Below are 18630 nucleotides of genomic sequence, written 5' to 3' on the forward strand. Positions count from 1 at the left end.
CTTCATATAGAAGAAAAATAGGGAAAATGCCCTTTCAGCTACTGAAATCAGAAGTAGCAAGGCAACCTGGTGCCTCCCAATGGAGCTAAATTAGTTACACACTGTCCCTTTAAAACTCAAGCTTGTTTCTTCTAGCAGATTCTAATGACACTTTAAAACACATATGTCTTGTTCATTGTGCTTAAAGGTAAATACATACACATACAAACAATTACCATTTGTCACTCTTGCAAAAAACACTTCCTCTTCCACACTCACCTCTGAAAAGCACATTCCATTCATCAGGAATGCTTGACTGATGACTGTCAGGGTGTGTGTGTGTGTGTGTGGTCTGCTCTGCAGACATGTTAAGTAACTGTTCTCACGTGAAGCATGCGTGTACATCCATTTGTTTGCTTGTGCTTCACTCTTGTAAAACGGGGATGTGGCTCATGCCAAAGAATCTCCCCGTCTGCACATCAGAGGAGACAGGATTTCAAGCTTGCATACCTCATATTTTTTTCAAAACAACACATGGAGTAAATTTTGAGAGTTTTGAGTAGCGCTTTACACGACCAATACCCTGAAATGTGACAGATGTAAAAATGCATGTTGCAAAACAACAGCAGTTTTGTTCAAACGTAGCTCATGGTTCGTTGTTTTGTAATGCTGAATGTTTAAATATCGTTCTTCTAATTGATGCTGCCTTTCCTATTTTGCACCCTCCCACTCTGCTGTTGTTCTCCGGCTCTTGACCTTCAACTCCTCAATGCTGGTGACAATGACCTGAACTCCCTGAACTCGTCCACACCATTCATAACCATTCTCCTCCACACACAAGGTCTCCTTCCTGTTCTTTAATTTTGAGGTACCCCCCCCCCCCCCACCCACCCACCCTTTCACACACACACACACACACACACACACACACACACACACACACACACACACACACACTGCAATGCTGTTGCATAAGCATGTGCAATTGTGTGGGAGATTGGGTGTGTTGGTTGTTAATGCAGGCAAAGGGTGGGACTTCCTCAAAATGTGCTGTTGTCTTTAAATAGCTGTAAGAAGGAAGGCTTCAGCTAATTTGTTCTAAAGTTTTTTTCTTCTTTAGTAGTATTAAGTTTTACATACAACACTTATCAAGACCAGAACTATTTTTGGATTCACATTACAAAATATTAACTTTTTTCTCCCGCAGTGGTATTATAATAAATTTAAAGAAAAGAAAAAAGCCACAGCACGCAACGCACAATCTTTTCTACTCCTTCGCAAAACACAATATCAGGAAATCCGCCACCAATGCAAAAAGGCACATGAAAGCACGTGTATGCATAAAGTGAACCACACAACCAACTTCATTACCCAGAAGTCAATACGTAGGTATAAATCCACAGGCTGGAACATTCATTGTGGAGGGGTGTGGGCTGGGTTCCTTAGCAACAGGTCTGTTGATATCCAAACAATGTTCATGTCGTCAGAGGATGGCTGGTCGGGCCGGACTGAGGTTCTGCTGGGTGAGACAATGTCACTGTGTGCTCCTGAATGCCGGCGAATAAAACGACGCAGACAGGCCTGATGACCGGAAAACTGCGGGACAGATGCAAAGTGCATAATGTCTTTTGTATAGCAGAGCACGTTTTTTTTTATTCAGACCTACAAACTTTCCATACACTTAAAGCATGCTTGTTTTTTTTTCTGTTTTTTTTTTATTATTAAATAGCGCATTGTTATGAAATAAAAAGTTTGTATCTTTTTGAAGAAAAGTGTCAGTCAGAAGTTTACATACATTCCTCAGGAGCATAAATTTGCTAATTCTTTCTGCAAAGGTAGTATATACACAGTGGTTATTAATATGAAACAATTGGGCCTTTAATGGCATATTTGAACAATGTCTGATTAGACAACATGCAATTGCAACAATAAAAAAATAATAATAACTGCATGCAGAAGTTTAAATTAATTTGGAAATTTCTCTAATCCACACAGCACATTAAACCATAACCATATACAAACACGGTTAAGCCAAAAGCTATTCATATTCCTAAGGTTTAAAATAATCAATTAATTTAACCAGCATGTTTGTTCTGACTGGAAGTAAAATGAACACTTTGGAGCGGTTTAGCCAGAGTCACAACTTGAATCTGATAGACAATCTGTTGAGGGAGCTAAAGATTAGGGTGATTTCAATGAGGCCTTCCAACCTTACAGACCTGCAGCCAATTGCCATAGATAAATTGTCAAAATATCCGTAGAAACAGACATACATGAGAATAGCAAGCATTAGTAAGCTGCTCATGAATTAAAAGGATTATTTTGGTTGCTACATGTTAGTGTAGATTTTTCCTTTGATTATTTAAATGAAACTGATACTTAATAAAACCAGTAAGTAAATACAGGCTACAATTTGAACCAAAGTAGTTCCGGACCGTACCTCTAGGTTTGAAAGGAGAAAAACATGCTTGAGGCTTCATCCGAATACCCCTAATAATAGCTTCTAGCTCCTGGTCCTAGTCAACAATAAGAAATCTATCATGGGAAGGAACGGAGCTTTGGACTGCTGAGCTGAATTTTGACAGTCTTTAACTCTGATGTCATTAGGTGACGGAAACGAACATGGATGATGTGAGTCAAATTCGGGCCTCCAGCGTTCCAAAAATTAACTATAAAGTGTGCGATCTCTTCTCTCTGGACATTTTTTGTTGATTTCTATGAGGGGGCTGTGCTGATACATCATGTCACGCTAAATGGTAAAAATGGTAAATGGACTGAACTTATATAGCGCTTTTCCAGTCATGCTGACCACCCAAAGCGCTGTACACTATAGCCACATTCACCCAGTCGCTCTCACTAACACGCACACATTCATACACCGAGGCGCAGCTCGGTAGGCAACTTGGGGTTAAGTTCTGAACTGTGTGATAAGAACTGTGTGATACCTAAAGGATTCTTGGCGCCAGTAAGGGACGTCGTGGCGTTCCCAGGCAAAACTAGCCGGGGGAGGAAGCATATAGGCTACTTTTCCTACCTCTTTCCTTACAGACTGCACTATTCGGACAGCACTTATCAGCTGGGCGTGATTTAAGACCTGTCATGCTGCAGCTTTGCCTTCTGCACCATGGACATATTCTTGGCACTCTCCACCCTCCATACACCCCACTCTCCACTCCACCTTCTAATCACCTACACCTGTCAGCCACTAATCAAGCCAGGACTCTTTCCACCTGTCATCACTGCTACTTAAACCTCCCTCAGTTAGCTCTTCCCTGTCGGTTCGTCTGCTCATTCTGCTAACTTCTGCTCACCTCATCCTTTCCTTGTCCAGCCTGAGTTCCCTTATCTTCGCCTGCCTGCTGCTGGTCCTGATGTTACTCCAGTCCTGCAAGTCTTCACTCTACCGTGCTGCTGGTCCTGCTGTAGCTCTGGCTCCCTCCTGCTTGCCAGTTACTGCCATCAACATCCTCTGGCTCCAGTCTGGTCCAGTCTCTCTGGTCTCCTGCTTCCACTACTCTATCATCCACTACTCATCATCATCCAACAAACTCTTTTAAAGCATATCTCTGCCTGTGGTTGTGTTCGGGTTCACCTTCAAAATCATGACAAGACCACCCATTATTAATTAAATAAACCAATCTACAAAAGCTTTAACAGCCTCATACCAGAACATTTACTCACGTCAATCAACTCTACGGTCACGTCTGAGCCTTGGCAGATTTAGCGTCCACCTCAGTGAACACCAACGTTCATTCTGTATTCCCAGCGACATTCCAGTCTTTTCCCTCTTGGAATCATATATTTTTAGCATTTTTTTTGCCCTGGATCTTGGACCTTTCGTCATTGTTTCACTGGCAGACGCTAATAGCTGCTAGTCACTTCCCTGTTTTAACCCCTGCTGTGCATGCAGCATACGTCCATTAAAATTGTAAATAAACACAAAAGGCTTTATTTACTAACAAATTGAGCATAAACACCAAAATAATTACTAATACGCCAGCAGGTTATGATAATCTTTCATAAAAGCTTTGTATGAAACCAGAATGAGCTACTGACGTATAAATAAAAAAATAGTCAAATAACGTGTCTATGCACCTTTAAAATAGTTTTTCAAATAATCTTTTATCACTCAGAATTCATTCAATGCTTGAGAAGAAATATCAAGTTGTCTTTGCTTTGATGAATTTCAAAGGGTCCCAGACCATAATGCTGCTATCAACATGATTCGATTCACAGATTGGGTAAAATGATTTAATCTTGAGTTGTAAAGAAACCACGTTCTTTCTGTGGCCATCAACACACTTCCTGTGTATTTTAGACTGGATTTTTTAAATCTCTTTGTATGAAAACTGAAAGACCTCATTAAAATTAGTTGGTTTCCTGAAATAGACCTTGCTTTTGAGCACAGTCGATATATTTCAATAAGGCTAGAGTCTGGCCCATTGCCCAAGTCAGCCTGATTTATACCATTCAAAATGTAATTAACACCTGTTAATCCGACAGCTGTTGATCTGAGGTGAAGTTGAATAATCTGGATATAGCCCTCATTCAGCATTATCACGTTTGTGTGAGGAACCAGTACCAATGGGGAGCAAAGTGGACCATCATCGTGATGCTACCACGGCCATACTTGTCAGTTAATGCAGCGTTGAAGGTTGATATTTGTCTCATCTTGACCACAAAACATTTCTGCAGAAGGCACTACGGCTTGTCTAACTGGAATAGCTGCACATTTTACAAGAACTTGAAGGTGTTGATTTTGGAGCAGGGCCTTCTTTCTCGATTGGCACCTTCTCAGTCCGTATTGACTTCACTGCGGCTTGCGTTCCAGCATCTTCCAGTTCATAAGAGGCTTGCACTTTGGTTTCTTGATTATTTATTCTTAGTAATTTTCTTCTCAGAGCATAACCATGGGATTCCGATCATCCCAAACAGAGATAAAGAAAACTGGTTTTGGAATAGATAAAGGAGGGCTTTATCTATTTAGAACCTGATGTTCTAAAAGCCTGAGCCATTTAGAACATTTGTGGACTAGGCTCAAAAGTAGGATTAATGTCAGGAAAACTTATCTTGAACTTCTCCAATTCCAATTCTGAGTGCTGGAATATGCAGTCAGAATTACAGGACAACAAAAATCACCAGGATTTCTTTGCAATGGGACATTTATCCATTGACAGTGGGAAAGTATGTGGGTGCCGCTGTGATGCTGTAGTGGGTTAAGTTCCATGCTTGACAAGGGAGACGTTGCGTCATGAAGGGCATCCACCGTAAAAATGTTGCCAAGTCTTTGTGCAAGCTGTAATAGCAGCTGAAAGGACTCACAGTGGCAGTGAATGTACTTAAATTTGATTTAAGGATTGGAGTATTTTCACAATACATCATCAAATCTGAGCATCAAGTCCTCGAAGTTGTCTTACATTGATCCCTAACAGTTCAAATGCATCTTCCAAAGCTCAAACATCATAATGTATTCATGCCCAAGATGAGTGCATATACACTTCTCACTGCCACTGTAAAGAACAGCTTGCTCTTTTCATAGGAACTCAGTGTTGCCAAGCAGCTGGCGAAATGTAGTCTGAGTCTGTGTTTATCCATCCAACACATTCCTCTTTCCCTAAAAACACGATGCTTTTACCCCTTCTTTGCTTGTGGCAGCATTAAACTTAACTGCACATGCTGTAAAACAATAAGATTACTACTTTTCACCTGCAGCAGCTTTAGTTTACAGCGCAATCCACAAAACAACTTGTTACAAAGGCAGGGCCGCTGCTTTTACTTGTAACTGAGCTTAAAAGGAGGACAAGAGATACTCATCTCACAAGCAGTTTATATTAATTACTTTAAATGCCACTGTGGCTTATAAATCATATTTCTGTTTCCATTTTCATGTCAGTTTCTGTCAACAAGAAAACTGAAGAAGACATTTGAATATAGAAAAGTAAGCCAAAGGGGAAGATGAAGCGGTCTTGGATAAAAAGTGAGAACCAGTTTCAGGACAAGTCTCGTTCACACTCCAACGCCGAATGTTTTGGTTTAGTACCTTGTCTGTGAGTGTGTCTGTGATTTAACAGCTTTCGTCTGTCACCTTCAGGCAAAACTACAGGACATTTTTGGCATGGGTATTTAACCCATGACACATCAACCACTCCAAATGACTGGATCCGGCTGTTTATTTATTAGGAACTGCTCCACAATGTGATGTGTTCAACTTAAAATGTCAGCTTACTTTTTGATGGGAAAATTGGGAAAATACTTTTAAATTTGTCATAATCTACTGTAGGATTATTGTTTTCAAGCCATTATGGACAGGAAACAAAAATTAGTAAAGGGAGTGTCTATTGAGGTCTAAATGTCTTTAGAGCATGACAGTGTTGCAGAGGGAGGAAAATGTAAGCTGTTTATGGAGGCCTTAGTTCTCGAGAGTTCTTGTTTGTGTGTGTGTGTGTGTGTGTGTGTGTGTGTGTCTGACAACTGAGTTTCCTGTTTTTTATTTTAAGATACTTTATTTATTTATTTATTTTTAGAATATGGGAATTGAAAGTATCAGCTGAATGGCACAGTCTCTCAAGATGTTGAAATGTATAGAATCTTATTGCCCCCCCCAGATGATTGACATGTCACAATACCAGGTCACTCCTGTATAGTAGTTGGCGCTATATAGCACAAATGGTTGAAATCAATTAACTAGAGGCAGAACTTTACAATACATAAAATTAGATAATAAACAAAGTACCAATCAAATTTGAAGAAACAATTGCAGAAAAGATGAGCTGTGGAAGAATAGGAAAATAGTTTTATAGGATTAAAAGGGCAGGAAACCGAGGGAAGATTTTAGCATGCTGGACCTGATTATAAATATACTTCATTATACTTTTTAAAATACAAAAGTATGATACATGGAATTGTGACCACTGTGGGGAGGATGAAACAGTAGGACTTGTTATATTGGTATGCCTGAAATATAAGCTTGAAGGAGGATTTATGCTACAGTTTGAAAATATAAAAGAAAAATGTAACATAATAAGCACATTATAACTCAATTTATAGAGCAAACATAGAAATTAATATAAAAAGGATTAATAGAATTATAATTTTTTTGTATTTTTTATACATATATATTGAGGGAATGTTTTTGGATACATATATCTATTTTTATAAAATATTGTTATATTTTTTAATGTTTATTCTGACCAATTCTTTCTGTTTTGATCACACATTTTTATTGAAATTGCTTTTTGTTTGATTGAATAATAAAAAGACAAATTTCCCTCCAGACACACATGCACTTGAGATACAAAACCATCAAGAACTACACTCCAACCAGATGGTGGCGGTAATGCGTACCTCCAGTTTTTTTGCCAACCTCTAAGAACTAGGGGACGAAGAAGAGGAGCCAGAAAGAATTGAGTCTAAAAGGAATATATAGGGAGAAAGGGAGGAAACCAGAATTATAAATAAAGAAAATACATTTTCTAGACAGACCTGCAACTTTTTCCTTCTTTTTTTCTTTTTGCCCCCTCTTCAAGGTCTTGTGAGGACTAAACTTGACTGAGTGGAACTGTGAGTATGTTGGCTCAGCGCAGTTTAAGCAGAGACCCATTCATTTAAAAATGTCAAGTTATGTTTTCCTCTTTTTTGTGACTTAATGGTGTAGGGTAAGGGAATTTTTTAAATTTTCTTTTTACCCTCCTAAACGGAGTGAAGAAATAATTGTAAATTAAGAAGCCTGGCTCCGCCATTGTTTACACTGGGCTTGTGAATCCCATGGGCTTGTTGTGTATAGCGAGCTAGCATTAGGAAAAAAAAAAAAAAAAAAAAAAAAAAAAAAGCTAGAATTAGGTAGTTTTAGCTTACCTTCCCGTGTCCTCCAGCTCGTATTCTTCCATTTGACACCACATGGCTTCTCTCACTCACCTATACATGCTTTATCTCACTGTCCACATCCGTTTACCTGTAAGTAGCTGTCACAGAGCCAATATTTGATACGACTAACACAGTTTATCAAGGAGGACCGTTTCAAATGTTCAGTAGGCTTAATAAAACAGTAGAGCTGAATATATAGCAGGGAACTACAGTCTGTTTATCTGGCCTAGGGGGAGAATATACAAAAATAAAGAAGCAACATGAGGATATTTTTTTTTATTTGCAGACTATTGGTGAGTTTGTGTTTTTGGGGCAGCAGCAGGAGGGGCTTGCCCAGGGTGCCATTACTGCGAGGACCGCCACTGTTCCTAATTGCTCTACAAGGCATTATCATAATTCCTTTAACGAACCAAGATGAGTCCTGGGGTGGATTTAAAAAGGTCGGTAATTGATTTTACAACCCGAGCCAACCCAGTTTTCTCTCCGGTTTGTCCCGGGCAAGGTCCCCTGGTGAGTGAAATAACACAGGAGGATGAATGAATCTGATCTCTGTAAGGGACCCCTAACGGAGTGGGAGTGCAGGAGCCCTGCAGGGGCCTTGGGGCCAGGAGCAGGGCCCCGTCCTGCAGCAGCAGCAGCAGCAGCTCTAGCAGCAGCAGCAGCAGCACCACTCGCAGTCTAGCAGCGGGACTCCAGGCTCTCACTTCCCCAGCTGCTGACGTCAGCTGGCAGCCTGGGCTGAGCTCGCCGCTCCGGACATAGCGCCGAGGAAAATGCTGCTCTCCGTACCGCCAAGGGCAGGAATCAACCCCTACAACGGCTACAACAGCAGAAACAGCAAAAAGGTAAACGCTTTCGGGCTTTTCACCCCCTTCGTTCACGGTTTGTCTCCCCCCCGCGCGCGCACACACGCACACACACACCCTCCTCCTCCTCCTTCATGCTGCTGCTGCTGCTGCTCCTGCGGGGCAACAAACCCGCGTCCGTCGCGACAAAATAGGGGAGCTTGTGACAGCGCGCTGCAGTGTCCTTGAGAGGCGAAGCGCTCTGAATTCAACTTAAAGAGCGGCTGGAGTGAACCCGCAGCCCGGGGAGCGACCCCACCGGTCCGCCGAGTGTCAAGCTGGGTTGGAGGGTGTAGGGTGTAGGTGGAGGGGGGTCTCCTACCGCTCCGCTCCTGTCACGCCGGACGCCCGCTGTTGCTATTTTGTAGTATTTATACGTGTGGGTGCCACCGTGAGGGGGGGTCGATACGGCTCTGCTCACTCATTTAGGAAAGTCAATGGTGGGGAGCAACTTTAGCGGGGAGGCAGAGGGAGGGAGGGGGGGTTATGTACCGTGCTGGGATAGCGCGTCCGTGCCTGGATGTGTTTATGGAAGTGGGGGTAGGGAGAGAGAGGGAGACGGGGGTCGGCGGTGGGAGAACTTGTTACAAAATCACGTCTGCCTCTTCCTCCGTGCGCTTCGGGACAGACGTCCCTGTCTGCTGGTTAAAAATCAGCCCCGCGTTGTTTCCGCTGCCGCGTAAGTTAGCGAAGTTTTTTTTTTTTTTTTTCCCTTCTCTCTCTTTCTTTTCCTCGTTTCCCATCTGAAAGCGGAATATGCCCCACCCCTCGAAAAATCCCACCAGACCACGATGACTACATTCCCGGAATCAGGAATCGCGCTTTCGTGCTCATGTTCACTTTTTGATAATGTGACTTTTATTTATTTTTTTACGTAACATTGGGAGATTTTGAAGTGTTTTGTTTATTACGCCTCAGATATATTTAAAATGTTACAAAAATATTTGAAAAAATAAATAAATAAAAATGTTTAATGTCCCAGTCAGTTATAGCGCACAGTGTTTCTGTGTTTATTTTTCCATTAAAAAAACCTATTGCTCCTCCAGTCAGGGTCGGTCCAAGGATCTCTGGGTTCCCAAACAGAATTTCACTTGAACTGGGTTTTCAGTACAACCAGGCTGTACTGAAAGCAGATAATGCCTATATATTCCAACCATTTTTGTAATTTACAACAGAAAAATAATACCATCCATACAAAACATTATATATATATATATATATATATATATATATATATATATATATATATATAAACATTTTGTTTTACTTTTCATGGCTCTAAATAACTACTGGCCTACACACTGTATCATAAGGCCCTAAGCCTTATGATTTCTGTGATGCAGATGAATTGTGTAATGCATAATATTGATAAATTTTGATAAATAGCTGGGATTTGCTTGCAATCCAAGTGATTTCACCCTTTACATGGATATTTGAAATGACTGTTAATCTCTATACAAAACTTTTAATTGGCTTTTAATTTTTCAAATGTATATATTTCTATTCTATATAAGTGCCCTGTGGCAGCAGTATCTATCTATCTATCTATCTATCTATCTATCTATCTATCTATCTATCTATCTATCTATCTATCTATCTATCTATCTATCTATCTATCTATCTATCTATCTATCTATCTATCTATCTATCTATCTCTGTTCCATTATGCAACATTCACCAGTAGAACCAAGATGTGCAAATGCTAAAGAATGTTTAAAGCAATCTGTGTTGAGACAGAAAGTCCTCCCGGAATGAGTACGTATATTAGGAAGCTATGTATGTTTAGGTGAAGTGTTGTTGGAACATAATGGTAGCTCTCTAAAAACTTGTGTGGCAATAAAGAGAGCCTACGTACAGGAACTGCAATGAGGACAAGAGTCCTGAAAGTTTCTGGTAAAAAGTATTGCTTATATAAACTCTAAAACAAATAATAAAATTACATTATCTCACTGCTGCAACTCTCTTCCCTTCCATGTGGAGGCAAACCCACTTTAAACACATTAAGACTCCTAAAGGACCTGGCTTATAGCCAAAAATTGCATACCTCTACGATTTGGAAACTGAGTTTTAAAACAAAAAAAATTGCAATTATATTGCAAATGCGATTAATTGCCCAGCCCTAGCTCAGGATGTACATAGATAACATATAACTTTACAGACACAACAAGACATAATATATACACGCTTATTTTTTTTTTAGATTAATTTATTTATAAAAGAAATCAGTTAAAGCTGGGGTCGGGGATTTTTCTTGATGTTTCCCCAGGTCCCTTTTTGACTAACTGTGCATGCACAGGACCGTCGTACCTCGCTCTTCCGCTCTTCAGTGGGATCTCATGAAAAAAATCTCCAAAATCCATTCAGGTCTGATTTCTTTGTACTGAGGCCTTCCTCTTCTCATAAACTTGTACGCTGTTTGCTTCTTGCGACTCTCTGCCATGTTCAAAGTCTACGTTGAGAGCAGTGGAGCAACAATGAACGGCTAACACCGAAGCTAACCGCTAAGCTAACCGGATAAATAAACACAAGAAGTGCGCATGTGCAGCCAGCAAGCGGAAACTAACAAGCAGCGTGCACGCACACTGGCATTACGTGAGCGCGTCAGAATGATTGGCAAGTGGGACAACCAATAAATAAGGTAATATCCCTGGAACTGGAGGGACAGAGGGAGGTGAGAGCAGGAACTAAACTCTGACCAATCCCTGCTCTTTGGTGCAAAGAATAGAGATTGGTTAGAGTTTTTACAGCCTCTAGCTTCCACAGAGATAAAAAAATGTAAACCTCCTTTTTCTGAATACATAATGTATTACCTACTTTCAGAATGGAAGGACCATTTTACCCAGTATAACAAAAAGTGTTTCTGAACAGGATTACCAACTATAGCTTTAATTGCACTGATCAAACACACTTCCTGAGAAGTTAAATCGTGCAAATAGTCTTTAGGGTCTAAGAAGATTCGTATCCGAGTCCAAAAAGTCTGATAGCAGTCCCTCTGCAAATGATATAAATGACAGTGTTGTTGCAAAAATAAATCGCTAACACTCCGTCAATGACACATTCATGCCCGCAGTAAATTCTGTGCAGAAATCTTAAGCCTTCATTTAGAGAACTGTGCCATCAGACATTGACCTGAAAAACGAGAGTATGCAAATAGACATTACCAGTAGTGTGATTATAACATGTAACAGATCACAATCTTCTCAGCAGGGGGGAATAACCCTTATAGCTTTTGGAAAGAAGCTGTTTTTGAGTATATTAGCTTTGATTTAATGTTTCTGAAACATTTTCCTGATGGAAATGGGTCAAATAGAGCATAATGCGGGTGGATGGGATCTGTGGCAATACTTTTGGGCCTTCTCTGGACTTGTGCAGCATAAACCATGTCCAGGTCTTGTAGACGGCATCCCACAATCCCCTGCACTGTCCTCACCACCTGTGCCTAATCCTTCTTATAAATAGGTAATATTTTGCAGTACCTTTCTCTTGACTTATAAAATTCAGCTGATAATGGATCATTGAGACAGAGATTTGGTAGTATTACCCTCTCTGATCGTATTGTTGACTGGTTTCATAATTATTTTTCACTCAGAGCACAGTGAGCACTTACAGTTTCAATTTCAGTTCAATTTCTGTAATGTGTCCCTGAGGTAGGGCTGGGCGATAAATCGATTAATTCGAATTTACAGTTTTTTAAGATTTAATTTTTGGAGAATCTGGATTTTATTTTGCCAATGCACTCACTGGTCTTCCATGAGGAGAATAGCATGATATCCTCAATATATGTTTAGGAAAATATATTGTGAAAATATTGTAAAGAGGAAACGTTTGTATTTTTTACCATAATACGAGGCACTTTAATTTAAGTTAGTTTTGAAGTTACACAAGTGAAGTGAAGCCTGTTCTTAGCTCATTGTGTAATACCACTAGCAGCACACATTTAGTTATTTTTTCATTGTTTACACTGGCAAGGGTGCCATCTTGTTTTACAAGCGTGCTTCACAGCTTGTATTGTACTTTAAATTCAGGTCAACTCCCAGATGAAATGCTTGACACGAAAGCGAGTTTTTAAAAATGATTTCCTTAATTTCTTGTTATGAAACAAAAAGGAGGAAAAAGAATCTATTAATCGGATTTGGCATAATAAAATCGGAGATCTTATTTTTAAGCCATATCGCCCAGCCCTACAGAGTATTGTCATGGAAGCACTCATTTTATATTCCATTTCAAAAATGTTGACCGTAAATTCGCTACAATGTATTTTCATCTTTATGCTGATGGTGCCTTTTTGTTGTAAAAAAAAAAAATTACAAATAATTAAATACACTGCTTGTCACACCTGGAATTGCTTGCAAAATGACCTGCAAATTAAGAATATGGTCAGTTTGAATATTATTAAAAGGCTTCTTAATGTATAAATTTTTTTGTACTGCTGATAAATCCCTCATGTAAAAATGTAACCCTCAAACCTGATTTTTGTGAGAGCGTTACTCTCTCGGGGGCCTTTGTTGGTACGCAGCTGCTCAGTTTGCTTACGCCTTGGATTGGCTCTGGCAGTGCTGTGTGTTTTTTGTGTGGTCATACACATAACGCATCATCCCTGTGGACAATAATTTAATTAAACATGGCATATGGTGACCTTCCATTCAGTAGACCCACAGTAAGTCTGCTCCCCCTGTGTTTTCTGCTCTCGCTCTGCTCCTGTGATCTCCAGGACTGTGAGAGGCATTTTAAAAATGTATATTGGCGTATTGTCTTTCTTTGATCCTAGGCATCGCCTGGCTGCTCATCTTCACAGATCTGATGTCAACATTTGGGGCCTATCTGTGAAAAACTAAATTGTCTTTGTTTTTACTCTCTACTATCCAAGTTAAAAAGACTATTAATCTCATATTAGACTTTTAGCAAATTTGGATCTTTGATACTTTAGGATTCAGTTGAGCTGCATCTTGTTGATGGATGAAGACTCCTTATAAACTGTCACAGCAAACAATGTTTAAATTAATGGAGTCTAATTAACTGTTAATGATGCTGTTTATATGGGAGTTCAATATGAGTGAGTTGTCAGGTTTATTGATGCAGGTGCTTGCAGTTTTGTCACTTCATTTGTCATTTTTTATTTAACGAACGTATACTTTTTTTGACATTAAATAACATGCAGGACCCTTTTCAGAAATTATACAAGTCTTTTAATCGGATTCCTATTCTTTTGTGTTTTTGTGCAACAGGTAACAAATCATAGAGATAAAGTCATGGTTTCACTGGATGTGTGTAGAATTGAAGAAATGCGTGATTATTAAACACAGCATGTAAAAAAAAATTCGAAAAACAACCTGAAGCGTAATAAAATAAATAAATCAGGGGATTGGGGAGATAAACTATAAAGTGATTCGATTTAATAATCTCAGTCATAAAGTGACATCAGCTTCTTTATTTTGGCATGGGTATCTGAACTGCAGGCTTATATTTGGCTTTTCAGTCAGGACAAATCTTTTTCATTTCAGAAATCTGTAATCTTTGATCATTTCTTGTTCAAAATCTAAAGCAGTTAGACTGAACACACACTGATCTGAATTGTTCTATAGCAAACATATCCCAAAAAACACTGTTTAAGTTTCATGAAACCTTTTATTCTTTTAGTGCAAATTAAAAATCTTTATTTTCAGCTTCTGTTTGACATATGGATCTACATCAGTTGGTAGTGGACTCTTTGTGTTCTCGAAAATATTGTTAAAATTCCTTGCTTGTCATGTAGACGTATGTAATATGTCCATACAAACATATATACGTGCAAGAATAACAACGCTGTTTATTCTTATTCATCCTTATAACAACTAAGTCAGAATATAATGGTCTACTACGGCTTTTCCTTGCTAATGTCATTCTAATTTCCTGTTGTGCTATCTTGAAATACAAGGTCTGTGGATTTAAAAGTGAGCGAATGACAAATGATGCCCACCCGTTGTGAATAGCTAGCGTATACTGGGCGCAGGAGTTACGGAGTTTGTCCTGCAATTGGCGGATTGCCGGTTCAATTCCCCGCTCCGACCGTCTCAGTCGTTATGACACTTCACCCAAATTGCCTACTGGTGGTGGTCAGAGGTACTCCGGTATGGAGAAGACCGGTCAGCTAACATAGCTCACCACCGTCCTTATTGTGGAATCTGCTGTTCAGCTGTTCTGAGTGACGGCACGTTCTCATTACTTATGGTGATCAGATAATTAGCAGTTGAATTATTCAGAAAGTAGTTTCATTTTCAAGCATCCATCATGAGCAAAGCATCTCAGTAGCACAGTGCAAAACTAAGTGATGTTATTGAGTCATTGCTTTAGCGTTTGTGTTGTAGTGGTGCACACGTGCAGCATGCACGGAGAGCGAGAGGTGTGAGGCTACTGCTGTGGAAGATTTTGTTACGGCTGACAAAATCCTGGGCAGCTTCATTTATTTTGTGTGTGTGCAAAATTTCTAAATGCATATTAAATCAATGGCATCAAGAAACATATTCATATTGGGCTCTTTATCCACTGATTTAGCCTAAACCGGTTTCTGTTTCCCATAACCATCATTTCATAGCAATATACTGTGCTGCGGTCTACTGCCATAATTCCTAGGTATTTTGTTGAATTACAGAGATAAAAACCATACCAATGCTTGAATATTACACAATTTAATTAAATAAGACTTTTTATAGCTTGCTGTTTCCAGTGATTGTGGTCATGATCCCCGAATAGACCAGAGAGCTCCCCTGTTGGAAGATATCATATATTGTAGTCACATAACCAAATTTCCTTATAGCAGACTATAATTCATTGTCAAAGCAGCTACAAAACATTCACCTTGCAGGTATAAAGTGGCATGTGGTCGGTACAATATATCCTGCTGCAGACAGCTCTTCAAAACATTACGTATAAAACAACCAAAACTGCAAAAGTAAGAAATGACCAAGAGCCAAAATGACCAGCCACCTATCATTAACCCTTGTTCAGACCTAAACGAGACTTGAACTACAACGTGCAATACAACTAATGCAGAACTTGGCACCATATAAATTATCACTGCTTTAAAAGAAAACTAATTGTGCCGCCATGTAACCGGGGGGTGGGGGGTGTTTGCGAAGCGGGGATACGCGGAGCGTTGTGTCATGCGGCTCTAAGGAGGGGCGCAGCATGGACGTAGTGTGCATCAAGCTAATTGCAGCTAGCATGTTAGCTAATTAGACCTTTAATGACAGTTTTGTCCCTCTCCAACATCGGGGTAGATAAAATAAACAAGCAATGCTTAGCCTGGTGGTCCGCCAGGCTTATGAGACGCTGGGGAAACCCTGGCCTTGTTGGCTAATTATATTTTATTTTTGTGTTTTACACTTTGTTTTTGTTCTTTTTGTTAGTAAACAAAACACTTTTGTAAATATTTACTGTAACCAGACCACGTGACCGGAGGTGCAACGTTGCGCAATGAGTTAACAAGGAGAAGCAATGGAGCCGAATAAGTCAGCAACGCCCAGCAGAGGTGCTAAAAGAAAGAGGTTAAGTAACCCTAACCCTGTAGATCAGGTTGGTCTTTGACCACGCCGAGCTGTCTCCTTATTGCTAAGCTTTGCAGGACGGTCTGTTGGATCTTACAGTAGCTGCTGCAATTGTCGCCATCTTGCTTTCTGATAGTTTCACGGCACTGCCGGCACAACAATGTCTGCCTGCTGATCGTGCCTGGTGCAAAGTTCATTTCAGGCTCAAAAAGCACAAGATAAACACCGTAAGGACGAACGCTTGGTGTATATCGTTTTATTTGAAGATGGATATATTGTTTTTTAGTGGGTTTTTTTATGGTCATGGTACATGATTAGGCCTCTTTAAAAAAATAAATAAAGAAAATAAATGTTTGCAGAAGAGACTTGAGATGTTGTTGACTGCTGATAAGTTTACATATTAATTGGTTGAGGTTGTTGTCAAAGAGAGAATTTTACAAAATTCTCTTCAAATCATTATGTATGTTGAGATTAGGGGAAATAACATCCGGAACTTACCTGATCTACGCACGTGCACAACTTAAATGGCCAAATGCAAAATGAACCGCTTTAATGGTGAGAGAGTTTTTTTTCTTTTTTTATTAGCGAGTGAAAAAAGTGTAAAGTTTCTGTTGCGCCCAAACTCAACCACCCCTCCCATGAATCAACTCCTCATTTCCTGACTCAAATAAACACAATTAATGCTGTCAGATGAAATTTGGTCGGTTTGCGCATAAATCTCCCTGGCTGGGGAAAAATAACAACCAGCGGCTTTTTACTTCTTAAGGTATCATGGATCTCACTCTGGGCCTCAACCAATGGCATGTTTTTGTACCTTTCATAGTGATTTTTTTGTTCTCTTCCTGGCGGGAGACCTTTTCAACTGACGTCTACTTACTGCTGTGACTCAAAGCTCTGGATGCCTCAACATAGATTCCAGGGAGCCAAAGAACCGCTATAGATGAAAAGAATTGAAGGAAACGCATAGACTGGAGCATTAAAGTGTGACTCAAACACAATAAGGTTGCAGTTTAAAGCCTATTTGTTTGAAGTCTTCTGAGAAATAAGACCAACAGCTTTAACCTTTCCCTTGAAACTCTGTAAGTATTCAGACATAACTAAGTTATGTTGTTATAGGTCATAATCCCTTTCAGCCTATATTAGGCTGATGCTTTAACCTTTTCATCAGTTGCATCACAACACCCAGTGTTTGACTGCTACATTTAGCAGAAGTTGAAGATGAATACTCAACATTCTGACATGAACACAAAACTCACTAATATGATTACAAATGGACCCTGCTCTGGCTTTTGTAAAGGTTTAGCCAGTTAATACTGATTTTTGCCAATTACAGTTTCTCTTTGGGAATGCAAATGTAAGAACCTAGAAGACCAAATGGCATAGAAAATATTGTATTAGCCTTCCCAAGTCATAATTGATATTTTAATATTAAAGACAGGGTAGTTCTAAGTAGGAAAAGGATTGCCATTAAACTAAATTTTACTATAATTTTGAAGCAACACAAAATGCCATAGATATTTTAAACTTGGGTTCATCATTTTTTCAATTAGCATTACAAACATTTAGGATGTGGCCAAAAAATCGAATTACATAACAATCATGATTCGCATTTACTATGATGCAGAATCAATATGAAATGGCCCAAGATTGATATATATATATATATATATATATATATATATATATATATATATATATATATATATATATATATATATATATATATATATAAAGCACCAAAACAAAGAGGAAACTAAAAAGAAAGAGAGTTTCAACCAGCCCTGTCTTTGTTGAAGGCAAAGATTTGGACTCATTTAGGCCTTTATAGAATGCCCAGGAAAAACCGAGCCTGACATGAGCTTCACAGCGTGAAAGGCTTGCAATATTAAGATTAAGCACTTTCAGAACCTCACAAATGTGCAGGCTCACATTACCAGGGATCACCCGGAGTTAAAGGACACAGAGCAAAGTCAGCCACCAGCAGCCGACCAAAACACACTGCAGTGCTTAGCCAAACTCTGCAAGCTCTGAGTGGGCCAAAAAATACCCAGGTCTACCGCCTGCTTCATCGCCAAAGATTTCCAGCCTTGCAGTGTAGTGGAGAACATTGGGCTCATCTGCACATTGCAGACAGTGAAGCCAAGCTGTGCCATATCATCCTTTTAAGTTTTTCAGAGACAGCTTTGCTAAGAGACTAAAAGAAAGGTCGACGGTGTCAAACAAATTGGCTTTGAACCAAACCGGGGCCCCAAAAATCAGAATCCAAACGAATCGTGACATAGTAAAATATTCCCACCCCTACAAAACAGCAATCTGTGTGTATATTCTAGAGCATGTTTTTTTTAACCCTGATCCACAAGGCACACTTACATGTTATGTTACATGTGTCCCTGCTTCAGCACACCTCATTTCGATTAATG

The 18630-nt window shown here is 39.6% G+C and overlaps 1 protein-coding gene across 2 annotated transcripts in view; it reads left to right on the forward strand.

Annotated features, from left to right (window-relative positions):
- The first annotated feature begins 8530 nt into the window (after positions 1 to 8530).
- The window catches only part of LOC105937044 (RNA-binding motif, single-stranded-interacting protein 2), a 51814-nt gene continuing 41714 nt past the window's right edge, over positions 8531 to 18630 (forward strand). For both annotated transcript variants that reach the window (XM_012878170.3, XM_021324358.2), the window contains exon 1: positions 8531 to 8687. In XM_012878170.3, the coding sequence (XP_012733624.2) occupies positions 8616 to 8687 (72 nt within the window). In that variant the 5' untranslated portion in view covers positions 8531 to 8615. The remainder of the gene's footprint in view (positions 8688 to 18630) is intronic.

Source organism: Fundulus heteroclitus, chromosome 20 (genome assembly GCF_011125445.2).
Source record: "Fundulus heteroclitus isolate FHET01 chromosome 20, MU-UCD_Fhet_4.1, whole genome shotgun sequence".
NCBI classification, from domain to species: Eukaryota; Metazoa; Chordata; class Actinopteri; order Cyprinodontiformes; family Fundulidae; genus Fundulus; species Fundulus heteroclitus.